The sequence below is a fragment of the Rhea americana genome, unplaced genomic scaffold, assembly GCF_003343005.1.
Source record: "Rhea americana isolate MKP2758 unplaced genomic scaffold, rheAme1 scaffold_41, whole genome shotgun sequence".
Classification (NCBI taxonomy): domain Eukaryota; kingdom Metazoa; phylum Chordata; class Aves; order Rheiformes; family Rheidae; genus Rhea; species Rhea americana.
In genome coordinates this window covers 2,549,999-2,576,933 of record NW_028186546.1, presented here as the reverse complement: position 1 = coordinate 2,576,933, position 26,935 = coordinate 2,549,999, and the positions used below count along the sequence as shown (strand labels likewise).

Below are 26,935 nucleotides of genomic sequence, written 5' to 3'. Positions count from 1 at the left end.
TCTCTATCTTCCCTACACATCACTTCTCCCAGATCGCCTGTATATTTTGGGTGCATGTCCCTATTGACACATACTCACATAAAGAAAATGTAAGCCTTTTACATTTGCCTATTTAAGCTGAGAAACAGAATAATTTTTCATTTCAATTCACAAAATTTCAAGAAGTGAGGAGTGTAGCTGCTTTTGAGAGGTGGGAATTGTCTTCTCCATCTGTAAGTTAATGGCCAATAGAAAAAATAAAATAATCTTACTCTTGAAAATATCTTCTAAAGAAAAAATACAAGAGCAAGAATGCCTTAGAAAAAGCAAAGTATTCTGTCTGCTGAACCGACTCTGTGAGTGCAACTTAGACTCACAATCATAAAAAATAGAAATTATGGCTTTTGTCATTTGGTCTAATGTCTTCCTCAAAACTTGACTAGAGTAACTTACATCGTTCCTGACATTTGCCTCATCTATTCTTTAAAAATACACAATGACAGAGACTACACARTCTTTGTGAGCAACCCTTCCAAGTAATATTACCAGATTCAGAAAAGGCACTTGCAAAATCCCACACATCATTATTTTATTGTTTAAAGCTCAATTTGTGTGGAAGAGCTGCTCCTGATGAAAATTCCTCCTGGACCCTGGCTGTCCTTCTGTTTGGTTTCTCCATTTCTTTGCAAGGGGAAAAGACATTGTGGGATTTAAAAATCGTAAAAACCTGATAAAATGAGCAGCAGAAGACAAATGCTTCACAGAACAGTTTCAACCACAGCAGCCAAAGGGATACCAACAGGAACATCAACTGAAACAGGCAGGATAAGCATTCAAATAGTCTGAAGGAGCTGCTATGTATTTTGTCAAGCCTACATCATGATGTGGGYTTCTGTGAAAAAAAATTACTCAGAAACCACTCTAAGACATTAAGGTCTCTCTCTCTCTCTCTTTTTTTTTTAACCTACATAAGTAGACTAGAAGTATCCACTGCTCCTGCACCCTTGATGAAATCTGAAATCTCTAATTTATGCATTTATTGTCAATATTCTGCCTACTGTACCTAGAAAATTTTGATTCCACTGGACTTGGACAATTAAGTTGGAAGGTCTGTTAGCTTCATGCCCTAACATCTACACAGATACCTGGACAGGGGAAAGTATTGGACAAGTCTAGATATGCTTTCGTGCCGCAGTAGTTTGAAACTCCACGACAATTCACCTTCACTCTTCCATTASGGAAATCCTAAATACATGATTCTCAACAATCAGTACGGCCAGTATTGAACAACGTAGTTGACTTAATAATAGAATAAAAATATAGGGATAATAAGGAAGAGGATTGCCCAGAGGCTCTGGAATGTAATATGATTTTGATCTTTTTTAGACTAGTCACTGATATTCATTAATTGTACAGGGGTAAAAAGACAACAAGGAAATAAGTCCTCATATGTAGGCACTTGGTTATAGCAGGAGTCTGGAAAATTTCTCCATTAATTTAGAGACAAATATCTTGTCAAAAACATCACTAATATAGCAGTTCAGTTTTAGATTCCAAAACCTAATACAATTTGTTTGCATTTTGACAAGAGATATAAATCTTTCCTCGTGACATCTCGTGGGCTGGCTAGTAGAGACAGAAAGCCCACAGGAGGCTCTTGACAAAACGTCCTCCAGTGGACACCAACACRGCACAGTCATTAGCACTTTGGTTCAGAAGCAGAATTTCCTCCCACAAATATTCATCCAGCGAATGTATAAAACTACTGATTCCAAACAAATGYAACACTACAGGGCTGTGTAAATTTGTGGCCAGCAAAACCCGTACTCAAACTAAATGGTAGCCTATTTGTCACATCCCAACTAGAAAGTTTTGCATTTTCATAGGCTTTTAAGTTGGTTTTGCTGGAAAGCAGCAACGTGCTTCTCTGGATCTGCTAGGAAAAACAAAATAAAAACTGAACATGCATTTGCAATACCAGCAAATATATGAATAAACAAATAAATCAAAACTCACTCRTGCAGAGCAAAAGTTCTGTAGAGCCATCAAAAAAAAACACTAGACATCCCCTATAGGGCTCTGATGACATCATCAAAAAAGAGGAGGGAGAAAATTACTTAAAATGTGGCTGAAGCCTTCCAAAGTCACATCGCAGGTAGCACGCTCGGGCAGCAATTTCTGTGCCATCRTGAGAAGTTGACACATCCCAGAGGGACGCAGAAACGGAAAGAAGCCTCGAGTGACTGAGAAGCAACAACGGCGACGTACCATCAAAGACCTGCACGTTTGGGAGCACATCCTGCTCTTGCAATCATACCTATTGTGTTTCCATTTGGTTTTTTCCAATGTAGGRAAACAGCCCTGCTCACATATCCTCCAATTAAAAGCAAAGTGAATGGTAAAATAGCTTGAAATATAGTAGAGAGCTGTTCTTATCGAGGAATTCTTCAAAGAACCAGGAACTTAGCAATAGTACCAGCTGAAAAATTGTCCTGTCTCACCTGTCACCCCCAAAGCAGGCGATCTGCCGTCAACCTCTGCWCACTCAGCCCTGCTGCCTCATCCCAGCACCGACGCAGACGTTTCGCTGTCTCATAACTGCAACTTTACTGCTCGCTGTCACCTGAATTAACCTGACACACGACCAAAATGTAGCCAAGAATTATTACTTTTCTCTTTTACAGTGAATTAAATGTGAATTCAGATGGAGCTGTTTAATATAGACTCTGACAGTATCTTGAGAGTTTATCGATTTTCATTTGTTATCATGTTTTTATCAAGCACAATAACTTCAGCTCTCTGTCACTTCATTTTCATGTACTGCAGCATTACAATTTTTCCTTGGCTGAATCAAATCTTTTACCAATATATTTGTGAGGAAAAGCTGCCCGAAGACTCAAGTTTTTCTCTCTCTTTTCGCACGTTTTTCATCTTCAAGGTATGATATTTTCTTCTTTGTAGAAAACCAGAATGAGAACCTATAGCGCCTAAGTTACGGTGAACCAAAGTCAGAAATGGGCAGTATCCTTAGAGAAGATCAAAAACAGCCACCACTAAGCAACAGTATTCCATGTGGCAACAGCAGTAAAATATCAATAAATCAAGCCTAAGCTGTAGTGCTCTGGATCCTAGGTCTATACGTTAAAAAATCAGTAGCAATATAAGGATTTCATGGTAGTAACACCAGAATTTCAYGAAAGACTGCTCCTTTCACCTGGATATGAAGAAATACGCTCTGTGCCCAAACCCAGCTACACCAAAGCGCAWCCCCAAGGCTCTTCTGCAGCGCGGCGCTAGCGGGAGTCGGGGCTGGGGCAGGAGGCCAGSGGAGGCCAGGGAACGAACGTTTACTCGACAACGAGCCCGGCGCTTTAAAAAGATAACTTTCTACCTGAATCCAATAGGAAAAGTCTTTTCAAATACAGACTTGTATTAATTCCCGTGACTATAGAGGTCTTTAACAGTCAAGTCTTACCCACTGGTCAACCACTCTCCAAATCTGTCGTTGATATTTGAAAGCAGCACAAAATTCAGAGTCTGTCTCTGCTTGGAACCAAAACCGATGCTGTCAAAGGGAATTCAAACCAACCTTTTTTAAAATGTATTTTTCTAAAGACTTAGTTTTCTTTCTTTCTCACCCTACTCAGACGTCAACGCAGCAGCAGCTCCGTGCTTCCTAGAGGCGGTGTCCAGAGCAGGGTCATATTTGAATGAATTTGGCCACATACTCCTAATCCAGGGCTGGAACTGGCAGGTCTCTAGGATTTTCCTTCCTACTCAGACTGCACACAAATCACCAAGGATCCATGAGCACAAACCAGCAGGGAACTACATCATCATCCATGTAGTGGATAACCATCCACTAAATATATTTATTTTTTCATTTAGACAAATGGAAAACAACTGTATTAAGAGCTTCCACAGAGCTGCATTTAGTAGTTCTCTGCGCGATAGAAGTCTAGAACAGAATAAATTATGAGATTTATCGCGTGTACAAAAGAATCTGAACAAAAAGATCATCAATTTTCTGTGAGAGTTGGAATAAAATCATATAACTCAGTAGACTGAGATTCCCGCCATCCTCTGCCCSTTGCCAAAAAAGAAAAGGTTTAAAATTGAGTTGGGTTCAGTATGGAAATAATAGATATCACATTGGGAAAATATTTTGCCATAGTTACTGGTAAGACATATGAAACTAATATGTATTACTAAATACTAAATAAATAAATAAATACTAGATTGATAAACTATAATGAAATAGTTCATATCTCATCGCTATAGATGTTCTTGCAGAGTGCTTATATACTGTGAGATCCAGTTCTGACTACAGCCTTTCAATGTAATATGCAACACAAATATATATTTATTCGTAGAACTGGAAAAGATCCTAGGGATTAATTTTCCTGCAGCAATAATCATTGAAAAATTCCTACAACAATAATTGCTTAAATAACCTCTGAAATGGGCCCAAAACATCTGAATATTTGTGAAGAGAATATAACTGAAAAAAATCTAATTCAACACATTCAGGAAACAGCACAAACCAGCATTTATCTGAGGGGGAGGAGGGAGGAAAGCAAAAAACATCTCTTTTCACAGTACTCTGAATAGTTTCTGTCATTTTTCCTAAAACTTTCCTAACMCAGAACATAATACAAATGCAAAGCCAGCATTATTTTTATCCTTCTCAGTTGAAATCTTCTCTATCCTCTTTATAGAATTTCTTTCCATATTTTTTCTCTGGCTGCCAACATTCTGAAACTGGGTATCTGCATTTTTTAAAATCATACTCCGCACTTCATATCTAGAAGTTTTGTTTCGCCGTCCTTGTGTCCCCCACCCTCATCAAACGATAAGATGACCTGTGGTATCTTTCTAGCTATCTACCTCTTTTCCTGAATTGCAAAATAGCTTTAACTTTTTTCAGTAAAACTCTGGATAATATGCGGAGAGATTTCACCCCCTGTACGTAACTAACCGTAAGGACGTTGTTACCTATTTACCAGTTTCTCAGGGATCTATGAAAACTGGATAGGCGAATGGGAGAAACAGCATCGTGTGTCTCAAATTTTCTCTTCCAATGTAACAAAGTTTACTGACCTGTCAAGGGCTGGTAAAGCGAATGCTGATAAAGCAAAACAAGGGTGCTGGGAACAGATAAAGAGATGGAYGTACTGAAGCCCAGCGGGAGCACAGAGAGTAAGAGGCATGGCTCTCTGCAGAGGGCTTTCTAAGAAAGAGCTGGACACCAGAAGATGGTCTGTAAGGGGACAAAGCTTGCTTCTATACCAACCAAAAGGCAAAAGTTCCTACATTGTTCAGTTGGATACTACTTCCTTTACCTTAAAAAAAAAAAAAAAAAAAAAAAAAAAAAAGGAAAGAAAAAAGAAAAAACGCCGGTCAAACTGCTTTTTCTCCTTTTTTTCTCCTTGCATTTCCCTCATCATGTGGAATGATAGGAAGCAAGCCCAGCTTACACCATCGCATAGCAAATCTTAGAGTTCACATATCTGCCTCAGACCCTTCCAGTTTTTGATTCTTGACTGGAATACCACATACTGGCACAATACCAAAAGGTTAGTGAAAATTCAGGAACAAGGGCTCCATTCTGAGCACATTCTCTTTTTGCACTCAATGTGATACTTAGTGTCTGTGTAAATTTAATGCAAGATAGAACATAAACCATCTAAAATGGTAAAAGGGATTAAAGAATTTACTTGAAAACCAAAAAATAGAAATGTTATAGTATACAAAAAGAAACTCCCCTCTGAACCCAGATCACAGAGGTAGATATCTTGAAAGGAACAACTTTAAGCTAAAGAAAGATAGAAAACTTTGACTATACAATAAATTGCCAATACAGTGCAATACATAGTCTATATGCCTAAAATATGAGTAGATAATATTTAATCASTTCCATATTCTCTGCATCTCATGCCAAGTATGAAACAAGTATGCACATTTGATCAACAGTCATCAATCAGAAATGGTCTGTCCTTTTCCAGGTATCATTAAAAAAACAAAAAACAAAACATCAATGTACAATTAAATTTCAAAATATTTACAGTGACAAGATTACAATGGTTTAAGGCTCGTGTGGGTCAAAGTTGTTAAAAATGTCCTAACTTCTTCGCCAAAGCTGAAATGCAAACCGCTCTCACAGTCTAGCCGCCTCTTCAACAGATTTATAACAGGGTCAAGTTATGCAGATTGACATCTACTTTTTGAAACTCCTCCAAGCTCCTCRAGAACCTTTCCAGTGAAATCTTTTGTAACAGTGAACTCACTCACCATCGTCGCAAACTCAAGAAAATCTGTCCCCAGGCTTCAAGCGAAAGGTTAAATACTAAAGCATATTCTGCCCTCRCAGACAAATGGGTGAAATTCGGTCTCCAGACAGATGCCTAGACCAGAGCTGTCTACACATGAACTAGGTATCTCATCCTCCTTTCCAGTTAATGGGGATTTAGTTAATGCAGCCACAGGATTTTAGAGAGTTATTTAGCTTATCACAAATCAGATTATAACACTTATTATCTGAATAATTCTTTAGACTCTCTTGACAGCATTGATTAGATCTCAATCTAATTGAGATCAGTTATAATATGAACTTAAGTGACTGGGCTCAGTTGGTTTGATAAAGGTAGGARTCTAACCACTCGTGATTCCCGAGCATGCATGGGGCACAGAAATGGGGCTGGCAAACGGAACAAGACCCACAGTGGATTCACRGGTTTCTGAGGGCCAAATCAAGGCCAGAGGAACACCAGACTACTTCAACTAGCAGTTTAACATGGTGCTAGACATCCATCTTCAAGCAACTGAGGAGAGCCCTTGGCTTACCTGTACGTATCTGTATATAGACACCTAAATTCAGGTGCCTCAAGCTGTAAGCTGAATCGCATCCTTTATATCCAATAAGATCAGTTTGGAAGACAGAATGATTAATGCAATGTCATTCTTAAATGACAAGTATTGATCACTTATATGTTGAAATTCAAAGTACTACACTTTTCATGAACTTAAGCATGCATTCAGTTCTTCAGATGTTTACTCAATATCTGTAAAAATAGCTTGAATTGATTGCATTCCAAAAGAAAACATGAAAGGAAAAATTACTGAGATTGTGTGGCTTAGTCTAATCAGAACAGGAAAAAAAGAAAAAAAAAAAAAAAGAGGAAATCTGAAATATACCGTGATAACAATAAAACTGGATGCCCACACCATTATGGGTTTAAGTAAAAACCACGAAACTGTTAGCCATCTAAAGTATTGCTGTAAACGCCCACAATCATTTAAAGCTCTCCCTTCTCTGTAAATATCATTATAATAAAATAAGAATGTTTCTGGTACAAGGATAAATTGCATTCTGCTAACAAAATCCTGCATACATAAAAAYAGGCCCCACAATGAAATAGGACGCTGTAATCCATCTGTTCTGTAACTTTTTGGAAGGACCCTAAAAAATTACACCTAACAGCAATAATTCTGCAAAGCAAGATCCCATAGGTAGCAATCCATCAGCTTCTCTTGTATCACATTCTCATTACCTGCTCTTTAGTGAATTCTCCTTATGATTTCTAGCCCATAATACAAAAGCAGAGACTTTGCTTTCTTTCACAGTACAAGAAACTTTCAACTGTCAGTTCATTATAAAAAAGGGAAAATACCATATGCTTTTCATTTCTAGACTAATAGAAACAGCTATTCCCTAAAGTGGCTCTACATATAGAACAGTAGCTTTAAAAAAGTCATAGTTATTTCAAGCTGTACAATAAAATAACTGAAGGACAAATTTTGCAGTGTCAATACTGCATTGTATCATTTTTCCAAATAACTACAACAGCACCAAAGAAAATAGCAGAATGTTAAAAGCTTAATCTTTATCTTTTCAACACTATTTTGTTAATTAAACCTAGCAAAATAGGACCAAAATGAGCTCATGTCTTACAGGCTAGTAGCAATGACAGACAGGAAACTGCAAAATATAGGATGTTCCATTTGATAATTTTTTCAGATACCTATTTGCAAACATTTCAGAGCATACATTACATATTCTAAAATAAGTCTAAAATTCTTAAATTAACTTAAGTCCCAGTGTCTAGAGGGTCACGGAATGGCATTTGTGTGTGTAATTATTGCTAGTTTCAAAAGGCTACTATCATATTTTTAGAAGGAAAAAACCTCTCCTTCATGATTTTCTCAACAGTTAATTGCATTTTTAAAAAGGTGTATAGTGCTGCTTAGGATTTCTTCACACATACAATATCCTACAAAGTATACAGGGGTCCAATATCACTTGTGCGTTTTAATACGCATTATTAGGCGGAGAGAATTTTCTGGGGTAACTTATGCAGAACCAAGGTTACACAGCAGTTTAACACTGCATTGAACAATTTAACACCTCCTGGAACACGCTGCTGCATTTAAGATACTGAAGGTTCATTTCTTTGTGTGAACAGCAATACGGCTAAATATTACTCACTAGTTTCAGGGAAACTGCATGTTTAATAGCTCCTCCAGCAAGCAAACACCTGCAATGGTTTAACCCACTCAGCAGACTGTCTCCCAGGAGTGTCTACAGGTGACATCCTAAAAACCAACAAAACGACAGCTCTCCCACGACAGACACCATGTTCCTAATGAACCGTATTCACTTTCATTAAGGAAATACTTCTCAGATCATTTCCCATTTACACTGCTTGCCGTTAGGCTTCATAAGAAAAGGATTTCATCTCMAGAGGAATATTTGTTAGCTGTTTATTACACGAGAAGAAATCTTAACGCTAATGCTATGGGGAGTCAGGAGTTCCTTTGCACGCCAAAATACGTTCCCATGAACTTCTAATTGCACCAAACTTCCCGCAGAAGTTTGCAAAGCATTAAAAAARTTGAATAATTCAAACAGCATTAATTATCTTCCTGTTTTTACTTTTTCTCCTGCCACAACGAASCATTATTGTTGCTACAAATTATTAAAGCCATAGTATTAGCCATAGAACTGTTTAATATGCTACTGGGGGAAAAAAAAAAGCTCTAAAAAGAGCATATAACTTACATTATTCATGTATTCGCTGAGCAGGTCCTGCAGGGCCTGCCGCACGGCGTTGCACTCGGCCACGATCCTTTCCCGGCGGTCGTCCCGCGTGCACGAGGAGTCGGCCATCAGCGCCGCGCCGCTGATGATGCTCTCCAGCCTCTCCTCGAGGGAGGGTCTGAATCGGGCCTCACTGAACGTCATTGGGTCTAAAATGATCTTGTTCTAAAAAAGAAAAAAAAAAAAAAGAGAGAGAAAATTAGGAGCGTACAGGAATCTGTGGCATTTTTTTTTAAAGTCCCTTTTGTTTCAGTGGTTTCACTGGGTTTTTAATCTTCCCAGATGAATAAATGAACTAGTTATCTATCAAATTCTTGAAAAATCAGCATTACATAAGTATCTGGTAGCTATGAAATCTGAGGCTGCTACATAGTGTATAAAAATCCTTAGCAACATATAATTGTAAAACATGATTGCGGCCAAGAACAGTACAATAGATACAAATATATATCTGGAAGCACAAAGGAAAAAACAAATCCAAACAAACTATTATGTATGCAGTATCTATGCACCGCTCTCTATAGAGAGAGGTATATTTTGTCAAGTGCAGTGTATTGCAGGAGGCATTCCCTCCTAGAATTTATAAACTAGAATTTATAAGATTATGAAGCCTTTTTTTTGTTTGTAAATCAGAAAAAAAGTGCTGGGTTATTTATTAAGAAGCTCTTAAGAGTGCACTACACAAAGTCAGTCTCAACACTTCTTTAATTTGCTGAATGCACACCAGTTAGTAAACCATTTTTACCCCACTAAAAGGTAGTATTTTTTTTTCCCAAGGTTGCTTTCTATTACAGGCCTTTTTAATGCTTAAATTAAGAACACTGCAAGACACGTGTTTAATTTGTATATCAGGTGCTTCTACCAAATGTCTAATGGTGCTAAAACACCGAGATTCTGCCTCTAGCAGCGTACAACGGGAAGCCATTTGGCGAGCTTTGGGTCATCGCTAGGTCATATTCTGACTTGTTTTCTTTTTTTGTAGTTCAAGGTCATAAATACAAAAGAAATCTTCTGCTCCTACGCTCGGGCCCGTTAGCCAAGCCACGTCACTCCGCAGTGTTTTGCTGTAATCATGAAAACAGGCTTCATAATTGCATATTGTCTAAAAGCRCTCTGCAACCCGTGCAGCTCCTGTCCGCACTTCTAAGGAAAGCAAATCAAGAAATACCRGTAAAGAGGGAGATCTGGAAAACTGAAAAGTGTTTTGATTTCTGAGAATAACCACGACTATTTTAAAGAACAAACAGTCTTTCCTAATGAAGCATTTGAATTCTCGCAACACTTTGAGAACATTATGATTAATCTGTTTCCTGCAGTATCCAAAGGCAAGTCAAATTGAAGAAATAAAATAACAACAGTGCATTAAAACGTTCATCAGAATTTAAGGACATGATACATAACCCAACATCTCCCTTTAAYGTTTACAGGAATATCTGTTTTATTATAAATTAGAAAACAAATCACATAAGTCTCAAGTAAATTCAGCCCGCAAACCTCAATACAATTCGATTTCTTTAAATCAGTGGGACAAAGACTTTACAGAAAATCCACTTGCTTCCTAACATAACTTCCAGTTACCTCCTCCACACATTCACAAAAAACATAACTCATATTACTGTACAGAGCAAGAGTAGCAAGCCCCGAGAGGTTTATAACGTAACTGAAAGCATAAAAGATACACGGTAAGAAACACGAGGATGTCAGGAAATTTGTTAAGATTAATTGTTAAAGAAAGGAGAAAAACTGGAGAATTTTAAACAGATTCAGCTCGGGGAACTGCTGACGTGGCAGAGGTGAATGCAGCCTTATCTTCAATGTGAAATAACGTTTCACAGTATTTCGTAGGGCCTGTTTTTCCCCGCAGTTCAGCGATGGTGAACAACCTGCACGTCAAATATCTCCATGCACCTCTCCGGTCACTGAAACTCAACTCACTRTTTGCACAGGCAGTTATGATATATTCTGTGAATAGGAACTTTAGGAAGTTCTGTACAGGTCACATGCAAATGTTGTTTATTTTTTACATAATACAGTGTGCATTACTGAAGGTGTATAATTCATCTAGACCAACTTTCCTTACTGAAAAAGAAAGAAAATAAAATAATATTTTTATGGATTTTTTTCTTTAAACAAGAGATTATTATCAGAGTTTAGAGAGTACAAAAACTACAGAGCTGCACTTAGTAATTCCTCCATCCATATCTCACCAAAATATTGCTTTATAAAACATCTGTAATTTTCCATGCTGAAGAAGTACGTTAATGTTTTGGGGGGATCTTCTTAATAAAAATGTAGACTCATAGAATATTTTGGGTTGGAACAGACTTCTGGAGATCATCTGGTTTAAACCTGTCCTCAAAGTAGAGCCAACTTTGTCATCAGGCCAGACTGGTGACTTCAAGGCTTTTTCCAGTCAAATTGTGACATCTCTGTCTTCACAGATTTTCCAAGTCTCTTGGGGCCCTTTCCAGTGCTTGACCAYCTTCATGGTGAAATTTTGTTCCTAATATCAACCAGAATTTTCCTTGAATTAGCTGATGCTTCTCATCCCATTACCATGGACCTGCAAGCAGAGTCTGGCTCCGTCTTCTCCACAGCCCCCTCCTAGGCAGCGAGGACACTGCTAAGGAGCCCACTGATGAGGAACCCCTCGAGCCTTCTCATCTCCAGGCACAAAAACCCCAGCCCTCCAAGCCACTCCTTGTTGGTCATGTGCTGCAGCCCCCTAAACATCTTGAGGTCTTTCTGCTGGACCCACTCATGTATGTCAAARCCTTCCTTGTGCTGAGCAGCCCCAACATACAATGTTTTATATAKATATAGATATAGATATAGATATAKATAGATGTATATGTATATATATGTGTATATATACATCTTAGACAACCCCAGTAAATTAAAGGGAGCTATCAAGTACCACCAAAAGCAGCATGGAACAGCAGAAAGGATATTTAACTGGAATTTATGGCTTTGAGGCTCCTTTATTGACTCTTCATTAATCTGTTGTGYGACTTTGGACAAATGATACCTTCTTTCCTCTATTTCTCTTGTTATTATTGATTTGTCTATTTAGAAAGTGAAACCTTTAGGGCAAAGACTGATTCACAACGGGCTTCTCCGCTATTTAACACACTGAAAATACACCAGTGCTACTGCAAGGCAAGTCATAACAAGGAGCTAGAACAACAGTGACAAATGCCATCAAAAACCCAAACTGAGAGCTATCTTGGATAAGCAATGTCATGAACAGTAAGGCAGTAKGAAAAGCTGTCTTTCTGAAGAAGGAACGCACAGCAGTACACCGAGATGTCCAGCTTTTCTGGACAACGTGAGAGACGGTGCTGTGTAAATGAAAGTGGGCGACGCATTTCCTCTTCCAAAGCACCTGCTCCGGCAAAAGCAAACGCGCCGCTGCAGGCTCACAGGCRCGCTGGGGTGAGAAGTAGGCTTGTAGGTGTGTACTTCAGGACCTGTCAAAAGTCTATTTTGTTCCTGGGTGGAGATAAATCAAACGCTCCCACCTGGCACTGGCAGCCCCCTTCCTCTACCTTTTCCAGCTCCCCAAAGCACATTCCTACTGCTCACTTGGCTCCAGCACTGCACTTCTCGCTGAACCAGCACGATGTGTTGAAAGCAGCAAACTAATTCAGAAAAATAAGTGAATTACTTTCCTCTCGGGATAGCGGGCTGCCGAAGTTGATGGTAGTTTGACGAGCGCCGCGCGCGGRACACGGCAGGGGCGGAAGCGCAGCCGGAGCAGCCCCACCGCCGTGACCCCTGCGGCCAGCAGCCCTTCCATGCCTCCGATCTCCGCATGCGAATGCCTATGAAATATTTGGTGGTGTTCACTTATTCATGCTCGAGCTGCATAAACATCTTGGAGATGCCAAATAAACATATGAAAAATAGTAGCGAATAGTAAGAAAAATTCTAAAGTGCAGTTTTTGAGCTATTCTTGAGATATTACATGTAGTCTGACAACATAATACACTTTTGATTTAACAGTTCAGACCTTATTTATTATTAATAATATAATAAGCATCAAGCAATATATTGAATAATTGMTGCTTAAAGTCTATTCATTTATACATGTTGATGATATTCCTCAAAGCGTGTTTAATTTGTGTGCCTCCACTACCTCARACAAATTTGAATAAGGGTTCACTACAAAAGCTCCTATGCAAGTGAACTGATTACTGTCTTATTACCAAGAGTTCAAACATATTTGATAGAAAAACACACAGCACAGCTGTGATATATTGGTATATGGCTTTTTTGTTTGTTTTTTAAACAATCCAAGATGTAGTAACAATATGGAAAGGTTAAACTTATGAAAAAGTATTTTTGACTGCAAAATCTTGCTACAGTATTGATTTACTAGGCCGAGAATGGAGATAGAGCATTCCAGGAGGAAAGAAAAATCAAGAAATCCACTAGATGGTGCTCCAATACAGAAAATAGAAATCAGTAGCCCACTCTCAGAGGTGAAAATATATCTGGGTACTACCTGCTAGCAAGCAAAGCAATGGCCTATCCTTCTCTCTGTGGCCACAGAAAGGTTGCAGAAGTCACATTGCTGCTACACATTGGAAATCAAAATCCTATTGTATCCAATACAGAAACTGGAAATGTGGCGTTTCTATTTCCACAATAATACACCAGTAAACACAGAAAAAAAYGTTAATAAAAAAATGCCTTAAATGTCTTAAAACCTGCTACTGACACTGCTTATTAAAAGCAGAATGAACTTATGAAACAGACTGACAAAACACAGTTTCCTGTTGCTGAACTACTTTCATTCTGCATAGAAAATCCTGAGTTATGGTCTTCATCCCCTGTCTTAGCCACATCTAACCCTAAAAGASAGGAGAAAGGCTTTTGTCAGAGGTAAAAGTAACCCAAAGTTACTTTTTTTGCAGAGGTAAAAAAAAAAAAAAAATACCCAAGTAACAGCGTTACATCAGAAAACAGCTTCAGCATGGCCAACATCAGCTCCCTGGAGAGCTGGTTCTGCTTGAAAGGCGGAGAGCGTACCYGGTTCCAGGTCCTCCCCGCCGGTTTCCACTTACCGGGTAACAGCAGGGAAATTCAGACGAGGGCCGCGCGCAGAGGGGTTGCAGCGGGCACGAGGGAGCAGCTAGAGGGGCATTTGGGAGGTGGACAGTAGCGACGTGGAGGAAACAGCAGGCCAAGCTCTTCATCGCCAGTGGGACCTGGAAAACCTATTCTGCTAATTCCTCTTTTGAAGGGGCAATTCAGCATCCTSAAATATATTTTTTGTGAACACGTAAAGTTTTTAGGTATCCTGCAAAATTCATCGTTGTGTTGCTGTTCAGTATTTTCTTAACACGAGAGGGATGGTCAGTCTGTGAGTTATAAACCACTTTAGGCTCAAGAGATTGTCACATGTGCTTCTCCTGCAGCAGTCACACATGCACAGAGCCACRAGTCCAAATGCGAGCCCGGACAGGAAAGCAAGCGAGCAGGGCACACGGGCTGGCGTCACGGGGACACTTTCAGAGGCAATTGCAAACCCAACCTACCTTCTACAAAGCACCAATCCTTGCCCYGCTGAGAACCTCAAAGAGCTGACGGGTGCCCAAACACATCAGACTAGGAGCTCTTGAAGCATAGGGATGCTTCTCTACACTACAGAAAGGTACCCAAATTGAGTATTCTTCCCCAGAAAATGGACCCCAGACTAATCTAGTTTCCCATTTCTATGCGAGATGCTCGCATAATATTTTTGCGATTGTTTTTTATGATTTCAGCACTGAAACAAACACATTTTCATTCTTATTTTAAACTTCATATTCWGTCTATGTATCTCCAGCATCACAAATCACTTCACTGAAGAAGCTATTCACAAAGAAATTGAGATTCCACAAACATCCTGAGATCCATTTCCAGGCTGTGCATCTACTGCTGCTCACTCTGTTTACAACATTTGGAAACGTAGTCATCTAATGACTGTAAGATACTGTATCCCTTCTGTCTACTGCTATTATTTYGCATTTTGACTTCTCTCACTTTCATTAAACAAAAGCAAACTCTGGTATCGTTGCACGAGTGTATTCTGCCTTTATAGTTTAGTATGCACTTTTTTCATTACATGCATGTTAGATGTGTCACTCCCTTTAAGAAACTTTGCAYTCACTAACCCTGCAAAATATTCTCAAAGCATTATTAATGTGTCAGAAAAACCTGCCGTGGTAGTCCGTGTATTATAAACACCCTAAAGGACAGTGACCACTTAGTTCATTAGACACTTTGTTTCTCCTAAAAAGTCATCTCTCAAACAGTAGACTTACACTGCTCAAAAAATTATTAAAGTCTGAGTTATTTTGCCCAAACCTCTGTTGTTGAAATCCTTCTCATAAAGGAACATGTCGTATATTTTTAGTACCTTCAAGACTTTCCCAAATATAGAAATTCCTCATGTAGGAAAATCAAGAATAATTTTAATCACCTCTCCCAGTTCTCAATCAGATCTCTTCCACTATAAACCAAATTACTTCCATATTCATTCAAGACTCGTTATGATTTTGAAATCACACAACAAGGAGGTGACACATAGGCATGTCCGTTAAAGCCATAACATGGATCTACRTTGCTGACAAGCTACTTTAAAGACAAATGTGCATGAGCACGCACACACACAGACAAGACACGGGAATATTAAGATAACATTAGGTATAGGCTATGTCTGTTTGAATCAATATGTCTTAAAAAGGCAAAATATATATTATATATATATATATATATAAATGAATACAATATATTTTTATGCAAATCATAAACACAAAACTTGCTAATTTGTTTTTATATGTATGTGTGTGTATGTGTGTATATATATATATACACACATATATATGTGTGTGTATGTATGTATATATATGTATATATATGTGTATATATATATATATATATTTACACCACAAAACTCAAGGAGAAAGTCAGCTAAATGTTGCCATCAAGTTGAAGCATTTTCTTCCTGGGGCGACACAAGAGCTGACAGCTGTTTGCTTTTAGCATCAGTGGAAAAAAGGAGGGAGGTTGCAATGGAAAAAGRTATCTTCTCAGAGTAATCTACATCTATAAACATGGTAAACACCACCAGGAGAACCTCTTGCAGCAGAGAGTTATTTGTATCACAAATGACCACCGTAAGGAATTTCCAAGAGTCCAGTGAGTAGCTACTACTTGATCCAAGCTGCATAATACCATTTGCCTGACCTTTCCATGACATACAAGGATGTACTCCAATTTCTAGCTAGTTACATCTTTAAATTTATATTCTTAGAGGAGTATTAAAGCTGCAAAGAAAACATCCCAAAATAAGAAAATGTCAAGATCAAGACTACCTTTAGAAACTTCTAGAATGAAATGCCRTCCTCAATGGCTTGTGTTTTGGCAGAGGAGGAATGCAGGGGGGTTGATTTCTTTGGTTACTCTCCCCACACACACACCAGCCTTGCCAGCCCATTTAGGGCTGTTATTTTTACCCTAAGTCAGAGGCTTTATTTATTTATTTAATCATTGGCACAACATTTATTGCAGATGATCCCAGTCTTGCTCCAAACAGAGAAATATTCCTCTATACAGATTCTTATGGTGTATTTATAGCAAAAATGTTGATAATTACAAAACTTTGATAAACCTATTCTCAGAAACCTAAGAAACACAGAATCACAGAATGATTGAGGTTGGAAAGGACCTCTGGAGATCATCCAGTCCAACCGCCCTGCTCAAGCAGGGTCACCTACAGCATGGTAGACAGGGTTGCATCCAGGAGTGTTTTGAATATCTCCAGAGAAGGAGACCCCACAACCTCTCTGGGCAACCTGTGCCAGTGCTATAAATCACAGTCTCAATTCCATATTTGAAGCAGACACCTGCTCCAGATAGCTGGAGATTCATGGTGCCCCAAACCATCTCGCCTTGRCACTGTCCCTTCTCTGTTCCCCCCTCACACAGAATGTGGGCTTTGCATCTATTTAGCCTGTCTTGCACCGTGTATATTTTTTTTTACCTCTTTCTCACTGCGAGCTCCTCACCAGAGTGGAGTTGCCACTTCTGTCCTCACCTGGCATGAACATTGTGGTCCTTCTCACTACTGTTTGCTCACACATCATATTTTTGCACTAAGTTCTTAACAAACATAATGGATTCTCTATCTTGAAGAAACAATAACTTAAGCAGAAGATAAAGCGTGCACTATTAGTCAAAGAAAGAACACAGAATTTTAACAAACATAAAATATACGATAAACTTTACTAATAGATTATCCAGAAATATCCATATTTAAATGACCTGAAATTAATGCAAGAGTATTTAAATAAAAGAATAAGAAATGAGGCATTAAACACTAGCTCCTGTAATTTTCATCAATCTTCTTCAAACAATACTTCAAAGCGATTAATTCTGATTAGAAACACATTCATGAATGCTCTTCTTTTCTACATAAATTACCTCCAAGAACATCGTAAATGATAACTCTTTCAAAAGACTCCACTGCTAATAACTCATARGTGACTTCATACCACAAATCATTGTCGTAAAAAGTATGACAATTAACATGGCATCTAAAGACAATAGCTGAAGTGTTTCAAACAGAGTAGTATAAATTACCTGTGATTATATTTTGACTCACAAAGCATTCAGATGATTTACACCATAGTTTTTTAAAGTGCTAAAGCCATAGGACGCTGATTCTGAAACTTGCAAAAACAAAGCCTGAAAAGTTAAGTATCATGGAAAATTTGTATGCTTATTTTTAATATAGAAGAATTATCTTGTCCTATAATACCAGATTTAGCATACACTACCTACCAAATACAAATTTACATCAATTAATATGACCGATAACGTATAATAAATGTACTGAAAATTATGCTCACTGGAAAATATAATTGTCCTTAGCTTGTTGAAGAAATATTTTGCCTCTATAAAACTGAASTTTTCTTCTCCACTGTCTTTTTACCCATAGTACAGTTACACTAGTCTRGTAATTCTGTTTGCTTTCTTCAGTGTTTAACAGAAACGTAATTTCAGAATCACTCCACAATTGCAGCTATAAATTTAGGCTTTCTCTGGCATTTAGGAAATGATATCTCTGTTGTAAAATTAAGTCCAAATAAATCTCATTTTATAGCTAAGCAGGTAGGCAAAATAGGAAACACAGGTAGGAAGCAYACAAAACAAGATTTTAAATCTTTGCATCCTTAGTAAATCAGAGAAGAAAATCTTCTGTTCATTTCTTAAAATTAAGAAGAGAAAATTCTCAGAAAAGAGAGGGTGTTTTTCCACAATAATTGTGAATAGAGCATGATGCTATGTCCATACATCTCGCGTTATGTATATATGATGCCTGCAACATCTTGTGAAGTGGAAGACACTTTACCTGCGAAAAAAGCCCATGAACAAATATTCTCACAAAGCAGTAGGGTCAAGGACAGTATCAGAYGTCCTGCATAGTCTGCATAGAGCCGTGAGTCGATGAATTGCAGGTTGCGGGGAAGCACGGTGACTCTCTGCATGGAGCAGCAGCCTTTTCCAGACAGCGGCAGCATCACCAGTTTCAGACTGATAAGAGTCAAATGCTTCCAGTCACTGTTTGCATGTTATGGACAACAGAGGTTTGACAGAGTCCYATGCAGAAGTCACGGCACAATCAGACCAAACAGGGAGATTATTTCAGGAATTTACTAGTCAGGAACCTAAAACCATTAGCTGAGAAGACACTGAATGAAATACTGAATTCTTTAGATTTTGACCTGCTATAATTTCACAGGAAAAAAATACAGACCTAAAACAATAGATATATTAAAAAAGATACATATTAAAAAAAATCAATGTAGTCAATGTAGGCAGTGCTGTTTCCTTTATTTRGAAGGAATGAGRTACTTGAAAAGCATGCTATAAATCRATTCCATCTCCAGGTCCTGCAGCAGTTCCAYCGAATGGTTTTACCAGCCTTTCACRTCCTGCAATTCCTTTTCATTCACCATATTTCCAACCTTTTGGACCAGTGAAGGAAGTTTAAAAGTGCACCTGACCCACTGCCAAGGCATAGCTCCTCCTGTGCACTACATGAGGCAGCCTGCCGTTAACAGAGAATGTTCTCTAAGGGCATAGRCCCTTCCGCTGCGGTGTTACCAGCCAGGTTGTCTCTTCCTACYTCTGTCCACACAGTTTTAGCTGTCATGTTTCCAGCTCTGTCATCACCTCCATTTTGCTCTTAATTGTACGTTCATTCTCTGCCTTTTTGCAACGTCCTACTCAATCCTTCATCTTCCCTGGATCTTACCATCAGCACCCCCTTTCCATTACCATCTCCAAAGTGGACCATAAGCTGTAGTTGCAGAACAGACGCCCACTTCTCCACTCTGTAAGATGAGCCACCCACACTATTTCTACTTTCAGTCCTAGGTACAGCAGGATAGAGTAGCTCCATGAATGTGACAGACACTTGGATTTCAACCTTGTACATCAATTTAAGACAAAAGGCTGTTACYCAAGAATAATTTTAACAAAATCCTTTTAAAATGTCAGAATGAAATGGAAAACAACATTTTCAGATAATCTCTGCAGTTAAGCTTTTCCATTCTCCAAAGAAGATCCTCAGATGTGAGATGGAGAAAAGTCACAAGACAAGACTAGCAATGAAATTAGCCTTTGAAAAGCTAATGTTAATTAGTAAACAATTAAGTGAAATTAACTGTTAAGGAAGTTATTAAAACAATGCTGTAGCTATTTGCTGGTACAAATTTGCTGGAGGCTGTAGCACCTCCCCTGCAGCTAAAGTGACTGGTATCAAATCTGTTTGAAGGRTACGTTACTCATATCTTTGTTGAACATAATTCATGATTCAGCAAACAAGTTGAATGTCAATGTTTCCGAGACACTCAGCTCCACCACCATCTTTATTTTCCTGTTCTAACTTTCTTCCTGACATGCTGGACAAATCTGATTCTACATTCCACTAACTGGACAAAAACATCATCTTGGCCACAGAATTCAACAGCCAAAGTAATCAGCCTTTGCATTATCTAGAATTATGTGGCTAGATTTTTCAAGGACGCCAAGCAAAGAAGAGGACTTCTTTCTCTCTATCATAGCCGTAGCRTTTGAGCACAAATAACTCCTTAAAATCTGAGCCCAGGAGTAGCAAACAAACATTCCTMATATAAAAGACAAATCAATGTCTGCAATTTGCTGCTGTAGTCTAAGAAAAGGAATCTGAATGAAAAGGAAATATAAGTCCTGTTCAAAACCTGCTTAGTTAAAAGCATTGTAGATTTCATGGAAAAACACTTTATYTTCCACACAGTTCCAATACTTACATCAAATTCATTCAGTGCAGCAGCAAGTTCTCCTATGCCAGTGTGCCCCTTGCTCTCATCAGTGGGTGAGGTGGCCTGGGCAGCGTTGGAGATACCAGCAATTGCTTCTTGCACTTGTTTGAAGACATAGTCTCTGTTGGCTCTAGTGGCTGCTACGTCAGGGTGACGGAGGAACGCCTGGGAGGCAGTGTACAACATAGTGGCGTTCTTCTTCAGAGCTCCTCGAGCTGCAGCCATTTCATCCCGGCAGTGCGGATCTTTCAGTTCCTATTCAGAAATCACACAATTTTTACTTGTAATTTCAAGCTTTAGTGTTAGAAAGCACTGCCTATGCAATTTAAGCATCCCTGCAACTATTACATTATCTCGTGATTTTGCAGAATAGACTTTACGACAGAATCTCCCATAAATCCCAAAGAACTGTTGCTCCTGTCCGAAAAGGCCACTCCTTCTCCATAACTAAAGCTCAGAAGCTCTACATATCAGTCAGYGTGCTTCCACTATCCCAAGGTCAGCAGAAGATTTAAATAAAACATTCAAAATTACTCTTCCTGATTGATTGGATTCAGTCTGCTGATTCCACAAAAGCAACGGGAGTGTGACACTCCTGTTGCTGCATGTTGTAAGTATGCCCTGCTCAAGCCATGCCCTGTTCTAACCATCGCAAGATAAACTTTTAGAAATCCCCCTGAAAAGCCACTATTGATGGATACATTTCTAGTTTATAAAGGCAGTGTAAATATCTTTATAAAGGCAAAGTAAATATCTTCCTCACTATTTTAGTTTTATACATATAATTATTTTTTTTCTGCTAGTTTAATTTACCAAATCTGTTTTGATGATTCTTAAAAATGATGAATCTTCCATGAGTTAGCTTCCTTCTAAAAAAAAAAAAATTGGTATTTTTTCCTTGAAGCCTAGGGCTATTCACATGTTTCCTTTTGCTTGGTCTTACTACTATGCATTTAGATGTTTTGCCTGGGGCTTTCCTGCCATATTAGATCTTTAGCCTTTCTTTCAGATTTTCCTCCTTTTTTTTTCTTTTTTTTTTTTTTTTTTTTTCTTTTTTTTTTTTTTTTTTTTTTTTTTGTATGTTTCATTCTATTTATTTTGTTTTAATTGCATATATTTTCTTTTGTTTCCTATGACTACAAGCAACATTAGATACTCTGTATTACCTTATGTCACCMGAATTAGATGGTGTTAGAATAGTATTGCAATTTTACCCACGACTTTATTTATAATCGGGTACACCACACTGCTCATGAAAGCCTTTCAAACATTAGGTAGGGTAGCCTAACAATATTATTAAGGAGTAAGAAAGCATTCTATTTTAAGTTCTGTTTAAAATCTAAAGCAAAATTAAAAAAGAAGCCAAATATTCAGGGTTTAAAGATTTTATCCATAGGCTAATTTCAACCACATGTGAGTGACAGATACACTTCTCAGAGAGAACTGAGTTCCTAAATTCTTTACCAGGCTTCAAACAAGAAGAGACAAAAAAAAGGGGGTATGACCATCTTTTAAGCAGTGTTCTATTGTCAAGATCTTCCACAACTATATGCACCACATTAGTGGCAAAATACTTTGCAAGAAGTAAGTTTTGAAAGGTTTATACTACGATTTTTTGCTATCTTTTCACAATTCTACTAAGAGGTATGAGCCTTACACCTCCATTAGTTTTGCTGTTTACTTTTTTCTTTCTTTATCCTATATTTTATCCTGTACCTGAACATATAGCACAGCACTTTCGTATCATGACTATATTTTTCATATTTTACTCATCTATTTTCCTTATAACCATGAAAATGTTACATTTTGTAAAAAATATAGTAATGATACAGAAGCAGATGGCTATTATTGTAATGCAGAAAATAAGGTAAATAAAAGCTGAATGGGGAAAATCAGCTTTCTAAATCTGGACTCCTCTAGGATACAAGGACTATGCACCTGAATAATTAGTGTTATTCACTCACAGTTGAACAGATCTTATATAACTCCACAATTACAGCACTGACTCTTAAAAAGAACAGTGCTCAGGAGAAAGTTCTGTTTAATGCAAGGATGTATAATTATGGGCATTGAATAAATGTTATAATGACTTTCTAGTCTTTTTTCAGTCTTCCGTAGTAATGAATGAATTAGGTATTTGTCTTTTCAAGTATCTGAAAATTAACRTTTTTTCTGAACACAGACTAGATTTCTGTTCTTCCTGAGTTTGAATTATCCTAGACTGCCCAAGAGCTCATCATTTTCTAGCTGTCAGAGTGACCTCAGATAAGCATAAGTTAGAATTAAATTGGAATAATCGTTGCATGAAAACTACCCATAACCTTCTGAATCACTCGCCTTCTCACCCTTTATTCCATTATTAATTGAAGCCACTTGAAATATATTCTTAAAGAAATTAACTGCATTTTGAAAAATTTTAATCATATTCAGAAAATCAATATGATTAAATTATAGGCCATGGCACAGCAATTACTTACTGTACATTTTAAACAAGGTAGACTTGAGCATAACAAAAGCATAAGTTCTTTTTGGCCATGACTAATTTTCTCAATCACTGCTTTAAAACACCCTTACCTGCTGTCGTCTAGCAGCCACATAGTTCAGTTTGACCATCTCTTTTCCAAACTCTTTGAAGCGATTTGCTAAATCTTGCTCATTTGTTGCATTTTTCACTGCTTCTAGTGCTTCCTCTACCTAGAATGTAATATATCAGCTGTGTTAGCACTTCAGTCCAGCTGTACACTTTGACAAATCAGTAACTGTTCCAGCCATTACTCTCTTCTACATGGATCCAATTTAGTTCTCAGGTCCATCACTGAGCAGTGGTTTCGCGATATTTCCATTGACTTTAATTAGCTTTCTTAATATAAAAGCTGTCTGAATGTCATCATGCATTACTTTCCATTAACAGGATTTTGTTATTATGTATAATCAACATATAAGACATAGCTATATTCATTTCACACCTCACATTTACAAGATGAAATATTTAATACTTGTGCGTTTTAAAACAAAATAGATATGTTCTTAATGTCTTATAGATGCTTTATGTGAAAGCAAAGGGTAGTTATCAATTGTAGATGGAAAGTAACTTTAAAAAAGGAAACYGAAACATATGGTTAGTATTTAAATTTAGTCTGATATATTGATAATATCGTATCTTTGTAAAGCAAATGAAAAAATTGATTCAAAACAGAATAAATCTGTTAACTTCTCAGCTTTATTTGAAATTTCTTTTCAATTGCTTTCAAATTAAGAGAAAAACTTATCAAAGAAAACATACCTGCAGTTATTCAGTCGCATTGCAGCTAAGATACGCCATAGCGGTAGCTACAGCCGCTACGTTCTGCTAAGTCTGAGAGCTACAAGCGACACCTTATTCAGAATCTAAATACTTCATCTTTTGCTCTCGAAAACTTCCAGCAATTTCTGCAGCAAACCAGCAGGCTGCCATAACAGCTGGTGGTGTGGCGAGGTGGAAGTATCACCATATTAGCAAATCGCTTCTTACCAGCTTTCCACTGCCACCCGAAACGCTACCCAGGGGCTTAGGACATCGGCACTGTTCGCAGCAGGAAAAGGAATTATCCTGAAGCACAAAGATCTACTCTCTTTCGTGTTACGCAAATTAACTTTCTGTCCCAAAGAACATTTTTTCTTCTTTTCTAAAATGTCAGTATCTTATTTCCTCACTGGATTCTGCACATCAGCAAGAAACATAGGTCAAACGAGTTTAGTTTACAGTTTCGGAGAGTCTGTAGGTAGTGGCTTCAGAATAACCAGGTATTTGAAAGACAAGAGAATGCACTGAAATACGAACATCTTGCTTTCAGATCAAGAAAAATTTATACTAAASTACCCCAATCTTTCATCTTTAGCATATTGGTAAGGACAAGCACAGGCATGACTGACTGATACACAGTTTTGTACGGCTTGCCAGCCRCTATCAAATCAAGTTGCTAGAGGATTTGTTGGATTGAAAGATGGAGATTATTCTCTATCTTTACAAGTTCAATTTTGAGCAATATCTCTCCATTCAAAAGAATATGACCATGCTCAACTGTACAGACACGTACTTCTCTGATTGGTGTGTAGCTAATCACGATAGATTCACAATTACAAAATTATGAAAAATTCATAATTTCTTATAAACATTACCACATACTGTATTAACATTTGCCATTTTAAAAGTGCTGACGCAAGCTTCCCTACAGTAAATACTAGTATTAATTCTAAGAGAGCAAAATATAATCTGAATGAAATGACAGAATGTCTTTCTAGAAAGCAAATGCAAATATTCTCGCTAACATGCTGATTAAAAGGCACTATTCCCCATGAAGTCTGAAGCGTAACTCACTTCCTGACAYGCTTTCAGTAAAAAACAGGATCCCAGCTGTATAAATCAAGCTTCACAACTTTGATATGTGGAATGATTTTAGTTCGTTAATTTTCAGGGCATCTTGCATCAGTCTTTACATGTTACCTTAGGGTCAATGCTAGCCCACTGGCAATGTTTTTAATGCTTTTCCTAGTGATTTAATGTCTATTGRGCTAAAACTACTTCGCTTTATAAAATGATAAGAAAAGTATTTAAACTGTCAATCCTCAGAAATAAGTTATCCTTTTTAACCTGCAAAACATAATCAAATTTAAGGCTCTTAAATTGAATTTTGATAAAAAGAACCAGAGATGTCTGGGTTCTTCAAAAGAGGTTAGATTCTTAAAAAAAAAAAAAAAAAAAAAAAAAAAGGATAAAAAAAAGAAAAGATCTTTGACAAATGCAGAGATTACGAACCTCATCATTGCCATGAGCTGCCCTTGCAAATGTAGTGTCCAAACTATGCGAGTAAATACACCCACTGACAAAAGAGTACAGGGCATTTATGCTCTAAATAAGTGGTAGTACATTGCTATAAAAGGCAGGAGAAATTCAGGTGTGAGAACAGTATTTCTCATTAGCTAGTTAGGTGAAAGCACCTGACTAGGAATTTTAATCACAATGTTTAGAAAACCTGCTGCTCGTAATATTAAGAGTTAGTCTCACTAGCAAAGGAGTATTTGAATTTGAACTGCGTAGGGTACTATATGGCAGAAAAAATTAAAAGCATTTTCGAGAGCCGCAGCGGTAACGCTGCGCAGAGGCCGAGGSCAGCAGGCTGAGCGCGCCAGAACCGCGCAGCGGAGCAGAGCTCGCTAGAATCCGCCTTTTTCAGGACAAAACCTGCTTGCAAACGATTCAGTTCATCAGCGCAATTTGGCAGTTGAAAGGTTCTTGTCTCTTTGCAAGAACAAAATATCACTGTAAGGTTACACTGTCAAATGACAACAAAGAATGGAAATGCTTTCTGGACAGTCATTAAAAATAATAGAAAAATAACTCTCCATTCCCTCTGTCAAGCTCACATGAGTACCCTGTGGGCTTTAAATATTTTGTACATGAGTTTCTGCAGAACTTCATTTTGGTTTAGGGATTTTTGTGTGCTTKTTTATGCAATAAGTAGTGAAACCATCCAATAAATAGCAAAAAAATAAAGAATTACATTCCTCTGCTCCCACCACAAAGCACTTTAATGTGCTTTCACAAACATGTGAATGGTAGCAGCTAAAAGTGAATATAAATCTACAGCAAACTATCTGGTAACCTATAATTCCTCTTWATTCTATTATTTCTCTTTGATGACTTGATTAGGCATTTGGACTATTGACTCACTCCAAATAAAAGAGTCACTTTGSTGATATGTCCAACAGTTGTGCAGAGACAGACAGGGAAAAAAAAAATACAACTGTAGTACTTGCACTCTACCACGAGATAGCAGTACTTTACAAGCACTGAGCTACTAAACGGTCCTAATAAGCTGCCAGGTGAGTTAAGCAAATGCAACTGTTTAGTTCAGGGTGCTGCTTAACAGCACTAATTACTCAGTCACTGAACACAGCCGACAATTTTGATTTTAAGCCTCCAAAAATTAATTTTTGCAAAATCAAAAAATTTATAAGATTAAAGCAGAAACGTCAAATCCTATTTTTTGTCCAGCATTTCCTTAAGAGAACAGTGAAATACATTAGAAACAGAATAGAAACATGAACAGTGGAATTGCTCAGTTAGGCGTTCGRCGCCTGTCGACACACAGGACATGCAAAAGCAGCGCGGGACGTTAAAGCTCCGTACAATTTTCAGGTGTGACAGCAGCCTCATGACGTCAGCCATGTCCGCCAGGATGAGCAAGCGCGTGACGGCGGAGAGCAGGGCCCGCGCCGCCCGCACCATGGTGCCCCGCTTCACCGAGGAGCACGGGTCGTCGGCAAACTCCGAGGAGGCGACGCGCATCGTTTCGCCTGGAACACAAAAAGGGCCGTTGGAGAAAGGTTTTACGCTTGCAGTTTTCCCAGACAGTATAAGCGATTTACTGAACGAATTAACAGCCCTCAGGAAAATGCTTGATGGCTCAGGTACTCGGTGCTGAATTGCTTGGGAAAATACTTTTAAAAAATGTGTGCAGCA

At 38.0% G+C, this 26,935-nt stretch overlaps 1 protein-coding gene across 4 annotated transcripts in view; it reads right to left on the bottom strand.

Annotated features, from left to right (window-relative positions):
* Positions 1-26,935, bottom strand: part of CTNNA2 (catenin alpha 2) — a 433,433-nt gene that overhangs the window by 293,534 nt on the left and 112,964 nt on the right. For all 4 annotated transcript variants that reach the window (XM_085314675.1, XM_085314674.1, XM_085314673.1 and 1 more), the window contains exons 4-7: positions 26,603-26,769; positions 23,008-23,127; positions 20,422-20,688; positions 9,038-9,241 (exon numbers count right to left, since the gene is read on the bottom strand). In XM_085314675.1, coding sequence (XP_085170801.1) covers positions 9,038-9,241; positions 20,422-20,688; positions 23,008-23,127; positions 26,603-26,769 — 758 coding nt within the window. The remainder of the gene's footprint in view (positions 1-9,037; positions 9,242-20,421; positions 20,689-23,007; positions 23,128-26,602; positions 26,770-26,935) is intronic.